The 14,615-nt window shown below is 40.5% G+C and overlaps 1 protein-coding gene across 2 annotated transcripts in view; it reads right to left on the minus strand.

Annotated features, from left to right (window-relative positions):
* The window catches only part of ITGA9 (integrin subunit alpha 9), a 226,490-nt gene that overhangs the window by 15,771 nt on the left and 196,104 nt on the right, over positions 1 to 14,615 (minus strand). Inside the window, exons 24-27 of one of the 2 annotated variants that reach the window (XM_051611861.1) lie at positions 13,959 to 14,084; positions 13,245 to 13,364; positions 11,601 to 11,702; positions 3,516 to 3,635 (exon numbers count right to left, since the gene is read on the minus strand). In XM_051611861.1, the coding sequence (XP_051467821.1) occupies positions 3,516 to 3,635; positions 11,601 to 11,702; positions 13,245 to 13,364; positions 13,959 to 14,084 (468 nt within the window). The remainder of the gene's footprint in view (positions 1 to 3,515; positions 3,636 to 11,600; positions 11,703 to 13,244; positions 13,365 to 13,958; positions 14,085 to 14,615) is intronic. The other variant, XM_051611862.1, reaches the window with a different exon arrangement.

The following is a 14,615-nucleotide window of genomic DNA, read 5'->3' on the forward strand; positions in this document are numbered from 1 at the left end:
AACAGCTGAGGGGAACATGTCTGGGAGAGCACTCCCCAAAATAATCCAGCCGTGACCACCCTTCCCTCCTGAACCACTGCCAGGGCTTGTGAAACCACGGGCTCGTCTAGCACATGGGTAATTGGCCCGAACCAAAGTGACCTACTCCCCTGCTCCATTCTCCACAAGCATCTGGAGGCCACCAAAGAGGTGCAGGCCAAACTCTGCAGTAAAAAACAAGATGTATTGCTGTGGGCAACAGCACAAGAGCCCCTCCTGCTCCTCTTGCACGTGGGAGACCACAGGCAAGGCATGAGTGGGGAGAGCAAGCTGCACTGCAGAGGAACCTGGAAGAGTGGGAGCACGTCCTCATGGATGCCTGCACAAAGGCATCCAGAGTGGATCAACAAGATACAAATAGCCCCAAGTGGCAGGGTAAAGCTGGGCTATCCAGCAAAAGTGGGGCAACTCTTGCTGGTCTGCCTTACACAGAGCATCTCCTGTACAGTGAGGGAAAAGGTGTTCACCACTTCTGAATCCGTACAAACTTAAACCAAGTGTCTATGTGAAATACTAAATTAAACAGAGAAACAAAGACAGTCAAAAAACCTATCAAGCTCACTCTAAAAAGCTTGTTATGTGTGTATAAGGACAGCTATCTGTGGTCTTGCATGTGAATAAAAAAGCTTTAATTTGAAGTGAAACAGCCAGGCATTTATCATCACTTCCATTGACATCAAGCCCCTAAACTGGGCAAGTTTAGACCTACAAATAATTAAATAATTACCATCTTCATCTTATTGTATGCACAGCAACCTTATTCTGTATATCCAGGATTTTGTGCTGGAATGGCCCTGAGATCTTAGTCCAGCAAACACCGTTAAGTCTAGCAGTGCGTCATGTGAAATATATACATGTATTCTAATATTTTTCTGCAACTTTAAGGAGCTGCTTGCTCTGTCTGCCAAACACCAGCGTGTTTGAGGATTTGTCTGTTGTGTTGCACCACTCATGGCGCAGTTTTGCACACAGCAAGAGTGCACCTTCCACAGAGGACTGAGACACAGCCACTGCCAGCAAGCCCTGTACCTGCTGCCAGTGCTCAGTTCCCTTAGAATGAGTTTGCTCCAGCTCTCTTTTGTGTAAACAGCTGTCTTCCAAGATCACAGTTAAGCTCTAATTAATTCCCTGCTAAAAATATAATTCAGTTTATACTCTAGTCCTAAAATTTGGGTCATTTCTAGTTCTCACTAGTGGTTCTAAGATGCCCCAAACTCCATCTAATTCAAATCTGTTCTTTCATTCCCCAGATAAAGACTAAACCACTTCCAGTATGTGTGGGTTTTTTTTTTTTTACTTCCTCATACATAAAATTTAGGAATGACTGTAGGATATATCAGCCAATTATGTCTAACAAATATTTACAATCAGACAATTAAGATTCCTCTGTAGGACTGCAACTTTCCCATGTCAGTTTTATCTCAGACAACTTTAATATTGCCAGTAACTTTTATAAATATAGCAACTACTGAGTGCAAAGTGTTACCTAAGTATATTTATTTTCCAAGCTAAGACTTAAATGAAAATACTGGCTGGCACTAGCAGCTACACACTTTTAATCACGTTTCTCTAAAACAAAACCTTGAATTATAAGTTCCTTTAGTAATCATGCAACTATGTGGATTAAGCCCTGGAGTACAGCTAAGAAAGCCTGGCTTTTACTGCCATCTCTTCCACAGGACTCTGCACAGGGCATCTCACCTTGCTTTGCCTCAACGCTTTAACACTGACATGCAGAAAGGTCTATATAGGCCTGGTGTTAGTTATAATTATTTGTTGCTGTCACTTCATGCAACAAAATGGCAGCTTCTTAATGTGTATATGAATGATCCTTATAAAATTTAAAAGAGCTCAAGTCTAAAGATTAAACCAGGAAGAAAAGAACTCCATTAATTCTAGTAGAGACCAAGAACTGAACTTGTGTCTGATTCTCATGGGGACTCACAGTGAAAGGTGCTGTTCCTCTTATCTTGCACATTTTCAAACAGTTCATCTAGTGTCCTTTTACCCTCAGGAAACGAGCCACATGAAATCAGTCATCTAGGTATCAGCAGCAGTAACTCCTTTTTCAAAACTGTGTGTTATTAGGACATAAACACTGAGCCATTTCCAATCTCACATTTTTCCATTCTTACAAGCTTTCTGCCATCTTAATTCCACAGATTTTTTTTAGGTGTTTCTTTTTCTTCAAAATATTTTTTTTTCCAAAAAAGCAAAAGCATTACCCACACGCCAGAAAAGCAAAAGTTAAGAGATATTATAGACCATGGTCTTGAATTATTTTCCAAAGGGAAAGCACAGTCAATTTGACCCAGCCAGTATATGCTTAAGTATCTTCAAAACCGCCTATAAAAATACTTCTAAATCTATAACCCATATAAAATGTATATAATCTATGAAGTAGATGTATAATCTATAACACAGCTATACACACATCTGCACAATCTGTAATAAGGATTGCATGGCCAGTTTTTTGGCCCAGGTTTGTAAATTCATTTTATAGCCTGGCAACCAGCAGTGATCTGTCCTTGTGCAGCACACAGGGGCTGTGACCTCCAGCCCCAGCACAGCCGGCGAGCAGAGCCTGCAGCACACATGCTGCTGAACAGCATGAAGCAGGCTGCTGGACCTCAGCCACAGGAAGCAAAATGAGGTTGGACTCGTTCCCATCTGTGCATTTGAGATTTACTTCTCTCAAAGACAGTCCCTGACCTTGGCCGTGGCCTTTGAAATTTATGGATTGGTAACAGGGAACTGAGGAATTAAAACACTTGAAGCTCCTTACCCTTTATATTTACCACACTGGATGGCTGCTGCTGACTGTCAGCATCAGGCCAGTTTTACCACGTAACAGTGCCTGGGTACAAGAATTGTGTCTTATCAGAGATGGTGTGAAGGTTGGCTTTTTACAGGTCCCGGTGCTTCTTGCTCTGGTACTGCATTTTACTCAGCTGCAACTCTCTCTTTAAGGGAACTGAAGAATTTATTGCTGGATACTCCTCTCCCCCCAGATCTTTACCTCTTGAAAACAGCAGTTACCCACCAGATTTTGCTAGGCATGCACCCAATCTTTCAGCTAGTCAAGCAAAGTTGACCTAATTTTCACAAAAACCTGTGGAAATTAGTGAGTCTCAGTAATCAGAAAATCATAGATATGTACCAAGTACCTAAGTGTGAGGTAACAGCATGTTTCTAAGAGGGATCCTCCTTTGTCCTGAAATGGTATCAGAGGTTTCAATATTTAATAACCAGGCCCGAAAAAAAAAAAGGCCACTTCTTCTGTACATCATGAGTCTCTCCCTGACCCTCACAAAAGCCTGGATATGAAAATAATTTTTCTGGCCAATGGCTTCTGCAATTGAGTGGACAATTATTTCGTTCCTAAAACAAAAGGATGTTAAATGCAAGGATAAATTTAAGCTTTTTTTTTTTCCCTGGGATTAGCATTGGTGTCTATATTGCATCTGTTACCTTACCTTCCATAAGAGCACAGCCAGCAACAGGAAGATGAGAATTCCCACTAGCAAACTGATGGCAATGATCCATCCGACAACATACCCACGAGGCTCCAGATTGTGCAAAGCCTCAAAGACCACCTACAAAGCAATTAGAAAAAGATTTTTTTTATGATTGGAAGTTGTATTGTTTTCTCTTGTACTCATCTTATTAAACACATTGCATGGTGGCCTCACTGATCATATTTCATCTGTCAAACAAATATGGAATGCGTCCTTAATTTTGTGCTTTCCATCTATTTTTTGCAAGAGATTTAAAGCTTTCAAGTGGAATTTGAGTAGCCATGCGTTGGATCCAAAGGATATCAGCTTCCACTCCAAAATAACTCTTACCCTGCCAAACCCCAACTCCAGACACAAAGCTTGTTCTGGTGCTGGGCCACCAAAGGTGCACAAAGGTTTGCATTGAAATACTCTATCCCTTGGATTGGCAGAGATTGCCGTGACTTCTTGCGTGGTTTCTGTTACTCATCATTTGGCCCTGCCAAACACCCCAATGTTTCACATGAAACTCATGTATGCTGAGCTGGTTAACTTCTTTTCCAGAAAAAATGGGACTACTTGCATATATCCCTGTTGAATACAAACTGTCCCTCTTGTGCTTCACAAGATGCACTGTGTGAAAGCGGGAAAGGCACATGCAGCCACGGGTTCTTCTGGGAGCGAAGAGAACAGTTCCCTGCTGTTCTCTTTTCTTATTTTGTACAGCATGTATGGCAGGGAAATACATCCTACGAAGAGCCTTCCTTAACCATCTGCTTTAAGAAGAAAATGGGAACAAATTATACTGCTTGTATATACTACGTAAAGTTCCAGTCTCTTATTTCAGTCGAAACCAGTTCCTCAGTGGAAACTCAAAAACAGTTCCCTTCAGTGAGGGCTATTTCTATGTTATATTTTGCAATTTAATATCCAGCAAATGCAGAGAGGCAGCAGAGATTTTTTTTAAAAAGGTAATACATTTGCTTTGTCTGGCTTTGTTTTGGTTTGTTTTGGAAGGCAAAGTAGTGAGTTTTTCTCCCTCCTTCACAAACCACTTTCATAATCTTTGCTTAAAAATGTCAGAACCCTTTTGTAAACACGAATTTTTAAATCAATCTTTTAAGCAACAACTAAAAAAAAAAAAGATAGCTAAAAGTGTGTGAAAATCCAGAAGTTAAAAAGGGACCACGGTATCATACAGCCCACTTGGATGTTGAAGGTGGGCATTCAGGAAAAGGCTGTGACAGGGAGGTGATGGCAGCACTAGGAACAGAGGTTGAATAGGAGGCTCTGGGTTCTCAATCCTCAGGTTTTCAAGGCTCACATAAAGCCAGGGGGATCCTGAGGCAGTGCAGGCAACAACCCTGCCTTGAATGCAAAATGGGACAGGACAGCCTCCCAAGATTCCACTAATGAACATTTCTGTTTCAGTAAGCATAAGCAGTCTTGACAAACAGCCACAAAAATTACAGGCAGAGATGAGAGAAAGCAGGTGAGTAGGGCTATATTTTGTCACTATGTTCCCATAAAGAAGTACTCAGAGATTTTTGTCTCAGTTTCACAGGCTAGCACTGATTAAGACCACAGCTTTTCTGGAGGAGGAATTTTAACACAGATGATTTACATACACTATGTTTTTTCTTTTGATGAGGTATTATCAGGTATTTGATGACAATGTGACATGAAAACATAACAAATGGACAGGAACACAGCTATACATAGATAACGTTATCCAAATATATTCCCATAACTATTATCACAATGCTCAAAATAGCTCTCAACCATCGACTAGTTCTGCATCAGAGAAAAAGAATAATTTTAGCATTTCAGACATCAGCGCAAAGCCTTTGTCAGACTTTAGACATCTTGCTGAACAGAGTAAGTTTTCTAAGCAGCATACTTTCCCTCACAGCCTAGACAAGTGTAAGGGAAATACCAGACAGAGAGATCAAACACAAATCTTGTGCCTTCCTCATATTTCTGAGCCAGCTTGGAAAGATGATCTGATGCAGCAGTCCATTTCTCATGGAGGCTATGGTTAGCATCTATCTTGCAGACCCAAGTCAGATGACTATTACTTAGATGATAAGGCACTAACATTATTTTTCTTTCTGACTCCAAAAGAAAAAAACCTCCTAACATTTTAAGTATAGCCAACTTTAGTCAAGAGGCCTTTCAAGCAGTCTCTGGATGCAAAATGAGGTGGTGCCTTCTATCCACTACTCAGAGAGTAAATGTTAACATAACAAACCTCCAGCACAATAGACCTGCATCTCCTTCATGCTGCCAAAAGACAGAGCCAGGAATAGCTGCAGAGATCAAAACACACATCATCTCTACTGGAAGAGCCCCACGTTTAAGGTTTGAAGTCCACTGGCTGGAATAGCTTGGCTGTAGCTTTTGCAGTCACAGCTCGAGCTATAAAGGTAGAAAATAACAGGTTTTTATCTATCCAGTTTCTTCTAGCAGTCTGGAATCAAAATACAAGCATAAAAAGCCCCTATTAATGGCTTTGTGGTTTGGAGAAGAGCAGGGATGTTGTGCATGTTAATGTCCTTATCCCTCTCAAGCCCTCAAAATCTGCCTGCAGATTAAGCAACCACTGCAATGAGATTTGGTAAAGACACAACCAACAACAAAAAATCCAAGCCAAACAGCCATTAAACCAAACTGAGCAGACAGTGTACATCACATGTTGGGAGCATCAGCAAGAAGCCAGTACAGTAAGTGGTGGGAGGCCAGGGAAGCAAGTTGTCCCGGGGAGCGGAGGGTGAAGGTAGAGGGTGACGTTACTAAAGGGAAATACGCCACCATCACCTGCTGCTTGACCCACTGGCCATGGTACAGTCTCTGAAAGCCAATCTCAAGTGAATCTTGAGCTCCTCATCCCATCCACCCCCACAGCACAGTCTCTACAGGGCAGCCAACATGTTGGGGGGCACAAGGCAGCCCCCTGGCCTGGTGTACTTCCCACAACCCTGACAATAGAGAAGACAGGAGAGATAAGAGCAATTGATGCATAAGATAAGGGTGGGGTGGGAAAGTATCCCAGAGATGGTGGTGGGGGGTGGCAGCTGTCTGGTTCAGAACAAGCACATGCAACAGTTATAAGACATGGAGCAGATTACAGGCTTGTTTTCAGGCTCTGCTGAAACGCTAGGGAATGGCCAAAACACAGTTGGTCCTGATGATGTATGAGGAATTTTCATTTCATATTTCAACTGTACTTGCAGGATCTGAAAGCAGGGTAGCCTGGGAGGCAGCACAGCTTGCTGTCTCCGCGTAGCTCTCACCTCAATCAACTTTAATGCAATATAACTGCCCTTCTATAAAATGACAAGAGATCTGCACTCTGTCATCTGATTCCTGAAATGCTGAACCTGCGTGGACAAGGGCATTTACCAGTTCATCTTCTACCTGTGCCAAACACCTGCTATACTATGACAGTGAACAAACAGAAAAGAATAATAATTTTATGTAGTTTTTAGTGCTTTTACAACACCCTGTTTCAGTAAAGTGTGTAGGCAAGAAGTTAACTGAGTTGTAATTTTGCAAAAACAAAAGTTCATAATGTGCTGAAGCCCTTTGTAGAACAGGCACACGCTGCTGAGCTCAGAAAGTCAAGAAGCATACTTGAGGAAAATCTGGTCAGAAATACGTAATTGCAAAATGTTCACTTCTTTTTGCTTATGCACACTGAATTAATTTCATGCACTTGTAACATGAACCACAGCACTACTGAAGGCATGGGGTTATAAAAAAAAGAAAAGCATTAATTCTGTATTATCACTTAGAACATTTTTGGTGTTTCAAACCCCACTGTACTGCTGGCTGACTAGTCCAACCAAGTGCCATTATACTAGAAGGGGGACTTACAGTAAGGACATCATTCTCCTATACATCTGTACATATATGTATATGCATCCCTTTATATATATTTATCTATTTACATCCAGTAAAATAAAACCTTGAAAGCTCTTGAAAAAATACAAACCTGAGATATCCTTGCTACCTGCTTGTCTCTGTCCCTGGGAAATTAACTGTATTTTATTGCTACTGTGTATTGTTTGGTTCCTTTACCCAAGCATGTGTTTCTACTTGCCAGACTGCACTGTAAAGACAGGAGAATCTATAAAGGGATTGTTACAGTAACAGATGGAAAGGTAAAACTCCAAAATGAAAACCACAACAGAATAAGGCAGCAAATAACCCACTGGAAAGGAGGCTGCAAAGCTGCTGGGGGAAGCAAGTATCTGGCTCCCAACAGATTAGGATGTTGCACCCATCTTACATGTAAGCTGTAAATGTAAGGAGAACAGGTGCCTTAAAATGCAGTGTTTCTGAAAGGCAAGACAGGGAGGAGGTGGTGGGTTGATGAGTGGAAGAAGTATTCCCATGTGCATTAAAAAAAGGCTGGGACATCATGAGCACTGTCTAGTACCACAAGCTGCTCCTTCCAATGAAGACACGGAGAACAAGACGAAGCCAGGAGTCCTCTGCCTTGCAGGCAGATGGCTAAAGCTTAGGCACTTGAATTTGCATTTAAATCTCTCTGCATATAAATATGCACATAAATATCTCTCAAAATAAACCTTCTAATCTCCACAACCAGAAACTTTTCCCTGAAATATATTTGTTTATCATGCAAAAATAAACATGAGAAAAAAAACCAAACCAGCATGTAAGGCAATCATGTGCCTGAACTGAATTAAACCTGAGGTGACAGGGCTGAAAATGAGATCACAGTGAACTCTACCCAGAAGGAGGGAAAGTTTCAAAGGCTTGATGAAGCATACCTGTGCTGAGCTGACAGCACCAGACAGCTATATGGTAGCCTTCAGCTTTACAGGGCACTTTGCTGCAGGAGCTGCATGCACTTTATCTGGGGTTCCTCTTTCATCTGTTCAGCTTTGCATTCCCTCACTTTCAAGATAGGGACATTCAGAGGCATTTGGCAGGTTTTGACATAGTGAAATCCGCCCTATCCTCCCCTCCACACTGGCACTCCCAAAGGGAAGTCCTTTTGCTCCATAAGAGCACTCTTGCTCCTGAAGACAAGCAGCAAGCACAGGATGTGAATTCTCAGCTCTGGTATTTGACCACCACAGTCTCATGGAGCTTATTGTTGGTTTCGCCTCACATGCAGAGAAGAATAGAGCCAAACCTTCATGGAAACCCATATGCTGAAGAAAAGAAAGTATGTCTCCTGAAAATACCACACCGTTTGTTTCAGCCAATATGTACTCATGTTAATACAACTGTCATTGCAGAGCCAAATCCAAACTCTGTTCACCTTCTTCATGTGATTTCTCCAACATAGGAGTTCAAACAGTCTACTGTATGAGGAGACAGAAAATATATCATTCCAAATCACACAAAACCATATCCAAATGAGGGAAAATTATTTCTGAAAAATGCACAAATGCATCTTTTTTAAAAATGGGTTCATTTCAGAGACAGCCTGCTACCCAAAACTTAAGAGATATTTACTTAAGCTTTTGCATCTCCCTACAAATTGTCTCCTAGTGTTTCTAACAAAGCTGAAATGTATATGGGTAGGCCTGCCACCGCTGGTACTTCTTAGAGTAGCATCACAAACATTAGTCTTCCTTTTCCTTTTGTCTTCTTTATACATAGTTTGCACTCTGATATTGTACAATATATTGTAAAAGTGTCCAGTGAAGTAAGGGCACCTGGTCCTAAAAAAATCACTGAAATGTGCTAATAAGTCTACATTTAGCTGTAGAAAGCAAAAAGGACTTTTCAAATTTACCATGAAGTGTCTAAGACAATGTTTTTTATTGTTAGGGAACACTTTTCATACACAGCCTCAAAGGAAGTAATGCACATCTGTTCAGAAGGAGCTGCTGTCCAAATGGCTACACTGCAGCAGTCCATGGTCAATGAAAAGAATACAGGATGGGCTTTAAAAAGGAAGGGAGGTGTATGAACAAAGACATTTTCTCTCTCCTGTCTGTACTTCCAGCTGAATAGCTGTGGTTTGCAACAAGTACTATTCCCTTCTGCATTCCACAAGAGGGAAAAATGAATACCTTGAGCCAAACCACGTCTTAAATTGTTCCTTGAACATGACCCTATGCAAAACATACAGCAATGATGAAGCTAACAGACATATGGAAGCAGCATAAAGGAGAGAGAGCAAATGGCACTCACATTAGAAAAGACCTGAAACTACGAATTGATGTTACGTGGTTACAACATGTCAAGCACCCTCCTTTACAGCCAGGGCTTCCCAGAAACTAAGAGCAAGCTCTTGTTTGAAGACTAATATAGCTTCCCAGCACACACAGTGGACTTTGTAGCTGTTGCAACTCAAGGCTTGATGAAAGGCTTTCCGGGAACAGAAAAAGGACAATGTTGAGTTTTGTCGGCTGGCTTTTGGTTTTTTGTTTGTTTTATTTTTTTCTCTAAGCATTAGATAACAATGAAATACAGCAGAGCTTGCATTCCTAGATAAAAGCATTTCTAGATTTTAAACATTAAATATTAGTAACCCCACATGTTTTACATTGTGCCTATCATTGTAAGAGATTATAAAAGCAGTTATAAATAAAAACATTTGGCAGAGAGATCCTGGCTTCTTCCATTTCAGGTGGGGCATGAGTTTCACAGTCAGGTGTTACTTCAGTCATTAATTAAATTTTTGCTGTAAAATTGCAAGATTTGCTCTGTGTAAGCTGCAGAACTGAACAGAGATCAAGCAATGTATTAACAGTCAGGGCTAAAAGTCACTTATAAGGCACATTCCCAGGGAAGGCTAGCTATGTTTTTCATTTCAGCTGCCAAGCCTACTTTTTAATGCTCCTTAGAATGGTCCAGAAACCTGACAACAAAAATAAAACAGAAGGGAAAAAATGGGGTCCTGTCATATAAAATAACTTCTTTTTCTCACAAGTCTAATAAAATAGAAAGTTAAGTCTGGGGTTGCAGACATGATGGAGAAGACGGTTACTGGAGTGGTGTCTCTACTTTCAGATTGAAGGCAGCAAATAGATGTTGGCTCAATTCTTCCTTTGCTGGTAGGGTTTTAAAGCCAGTATGTCTGAGAGAAGTGCTTTAATCTGGGAAATGAGTATCTTCCAAAAGTGTGATGAATTCCTAAAACCTCTATAGTACTCACTGAAATTGAGCCAATAAGAGAATGGTTGCATGAGCTGGTGGTGATGACAGTCTCTGGGGATAAAAGGGTAACTAAGAGATAGGATCTAAATCATGTTCCAAAAATACACAGCAAGAGGATAAAATAGTTCAGATTACTTCTGATCCTCACATGAGAGAGAAATAAGAAATGAAACTTTAAAGTTTCCCTAGACAAAAAGAAGGCTGAATTTGGGTGTGGCCCCTTGTTCCATTTTCATGTGTAAGTATTGGGCAACTTGGGAGTAGGAGACCAAAGCCACTACCTCCTTCTCCAGCAGATTATAAACATGGCCCTGTATAGTTTTACTTACAGCAAAACTATACAGTGAATTCACCCTGAGCTTTAATACTTCTCCTTCAACTTTCAATCCAGCCTCCTCAGCACAAAATGCACTACCGGTTCAGACATGAATTTAATCAGCTCAGCACAATGCAAGAGTTAAATGAATGTCTGAAAGTTTAGATCTCCTTGCTGATTTTAGCAGCTCCCAGAATTTTGTTAACACTTAAATATTTCATAGTGGCACATGTGAAAAGACTTTGCTGAGGTTTCAAGTCTCTCCTAGTTTTCAAGGAAAATCTGAATTAGATTAAAGCAGATGTTAGCCCTAGAATAGGATGCTAAACTTAATTTTGGCATGAGTACAATTATAATTTTGGCTAGTGCAACACAGATCCTCTTGCTCCACATAACATAATTCACTGTGATGGCATGGTTATCACAGAGAGCAAAAACACAGAAATACAGTTCGCAACATTGGTAGTCTAGCCAGACCAAGTCTGGGCAGTCTCATGGGCTAGCCCAATCCAAGCCCAGACATAAATTCCAGTTTGTGTAGAGCTTTCAATGATCTCTAGCCCACTGGGATCAGGAAAACTTTCTCTTCAGGTTTATTTACTTACTGGTTTTTCTTCTGGGCTCCCATTGGGCATTTCCACAACTCTGAGGTCAGGGTCCACCCGCACCCTCGCCCTTGTGACAAACTGGATGACTGATGAACTGTCCTGAGAAGTAGAAAGAGGAAGACTTGAATTTAAGGGTGCAAAAACATATAGCTTAGCTTAAAAAAAAAAAGTATCTTATACTCATACCAGATAGGCAAAATCAAGCACATTATCTCAGATTAAAATAAAATCAGGTACGTTGGACTTTAAACACATCACTGGTATTTGGTCTGCTAATGTTTCCCACATTTACCACAAAAGCAAAAGACAGAACATTGCCAATCAACACGGGCAGGTTCAACAGCAACCAACAAATAAAAGTTCCCATTTTTTCTTCAAGTTAACAGAAAAAAGATATACAAAACCTAGGATAAAGTCAAGTATATACCAAGGTGAATACTGCTTAATTATTTGAATCTGTACACTAAATATCTTAAACATTCAATGTACACTTCCCTTATTAATGTTTGTTCCTCCTATATTTTACACAGTGCATTTTAGCAGGCACATTCCAATAAGGTACCATTTCAACACACAGGTTAGTCATTTGTGTGCTGTTCACCTTGGGAAATGCAGGTGATCAGCAGCAAGTGGCATGCATTGGTGAGACTGATCCAAAGACACGTGTAAGCACTGTATGTCTTTATAAAGGAATGTTGATAATGGTCATCTTGGAAAGGGCCCAGCAGATGGGATGAATCCTGGCTGCTTCCAGAATCTCCCAGAAGCACATTGTGTGTGCGTTCAGTTACTTGCTTTCGTATTTCAGCATTTCTATAAGCACATAACAGATACCTGAAACTTCTGGCCTTGCCTTTAGTTCCTGTTTTCAAATAGGAACAAACATTAGCAGACTGGTTGGTTTCAGCTGGAAAAGCACTCAGGGTTAACAATTGCTTTAGAACTGCTTTCTAATAAGGGCTCTCTCCAATGTTTTTAATCTAGCAGCTACCAAAACCATGTTTATTTTAGTAGGCTTATGTTATCAGCTTTCTCCTCAGATTATTTTACACCTTCATAATCTTACAGCATCTTGCCATGATTATAGTCACCATTTTTGTAAGCAAAGTAAACCAGGCCCAAACACAGCAAACCACTAGAAATTTAAAAGATTTGCTGTCTCATTCAGTGGCTTCAGAGAAGACATGAAAGCTCAGCATTAATATGGTCGTGACGCATCTTCTTAGAATAATAATCATTTGGAGCAAAAAATTACAAACATCTGCCACGTCTCTCTTTACACAGAAGGAATGATAGATAGCTCATCACAGTTTACATGCACTTCTTCTACTTTTCAGTTTTCCGAATGAAAACTTTCAGAAATCAATTCAACTTTCATGCAACATCATGCATACAATTAGGGCCTCATTTGTTGTTTCTTGATGTATAAATTTCGTAACTTCATTTATTTCTGTCTTAATGGGTAAGAACTAGGATTAACACCTCCATATATGCTGTTGATAAATAGATCTGTTTTCTTTGACACCATGATTTTTTATAACACACTAGTAAAGAGAGGAAGGAATGCAAGTTTTCAGTCCATTGGCACATATAAGCACACTTAAATTGGTGTTTAAGACAAATTACAAAGGGAGCATGTACCTTCTTCAGTATCTCAGTATTCAGCAGCGTGTAGATACTTATATCACATGACTCTGCTTTGGCTAGTGAGCTTAAGTTGCAACGTATAATTAAGCAGGATCTGCCTGGTCTTTCACAGTCCTACAGGAAATATGGAAAAAGCTGTTAGGCAAAGGAAGAAAAAAATGCAGTGACAAATTTTGTGACAGCAAACACGCCAGCTGACTAAGTTACAAAGTAAACTGCTAAAATACAGCACTCCTCATCAAAATAGCAGTAACATTCAAGATGTGAAGACAGCTGGATAGAGAGACCTGCATGCAAGCAAGCCAGGTAAAATTCAGCCCTCCACAGAGCTGCTGAGCTAGGCAAGTGCCTTGGGGCTGGGAGGAGCAGGGCCCACTGCTGCACATCAGCCCTCTGCATGGGACAGGCACCCAGCTGCCCCACGTGCCTTTGACAAAACACAGGAGCAAAGGCTTTGGTCACCAAGTGTGTGCTGCTGTGTCATGTAACTCCCTCCCAAATGCACTTCCTGAAACTTCCTATTTCCATTAAAACATCAAATCATTAAAATTCACTAACTATCCCCACAGCACAGCACCAGTATCAGGACACATGCAGCAAGCATTTATAATGAACCATCTGCTTCATGCAGTTCTTCATGCTAAGCCATGCAGAATCTTTTGTAATATACACTGTCCGCACAAATTTGTCATAAGCAGACTTTCTTACCAATACTTTTCTGCCAGATTTTGTGAAAAAGGCAAATATTGTGTGAAAAATATTTTCATTTTCTTGAGGAACAATGCATGGGCTGAGGTTTCTGTGAAAAGAACAGCTTCCTTTCTCCTGACCAACCTGCAAGCACAGTTGTAAATCACAGTTATTATTCTGAATTTATCTAAATGACACAAGAAGGTGGGATTAGCCTGTCCATAAAAATACATCTACATCTGAGCTGGATGTCTGAAATCCCATTAATAGCTAAAAGAGAGAAATAGCACTTTGGGAGCAAAATAATCCTAAAGTAAGTATCTATGGTAAGCCAGACAAACCATTTTCCTCTGGAAACACTTGTATTACCCTGTGTTTTACCTTTTTTTAACTGCATTATTTGGTACTTTGGCCAACTTGGCTGTTTCACAGTTGATACGAGAGCTAATGAGATAAACAAAATATTTCTGTAAATGCACAAACCTGGACACTAAATGTGTTCTTTTACCTTCACCATAAGTAGTGATTTATATTTCCTATGTTATATACATATTCCTCCTGCTGCCATCCTTAAAATCTGTATGAGTGAGAGAGAAGGAGATTTTCCCACAAATCACCAAGTGACATTCTTGCATATCCTGCTGTTGACCTCTCCACATCCTGTACTCTGAGAGT

The sequence above is a fragment of the Apus apus genome, chromosome 2, assembly GCF_020740795.1.
Source record: "Apus apus isolate bApuApu2 chromosome 2, bApuApu2.pri.cur, whole genome shotgun sequence".
NCBI lineage: Eukaryota > Metazoa > Chordata > Aves > Apodiformes > Apodidae > Apus > Apus apus.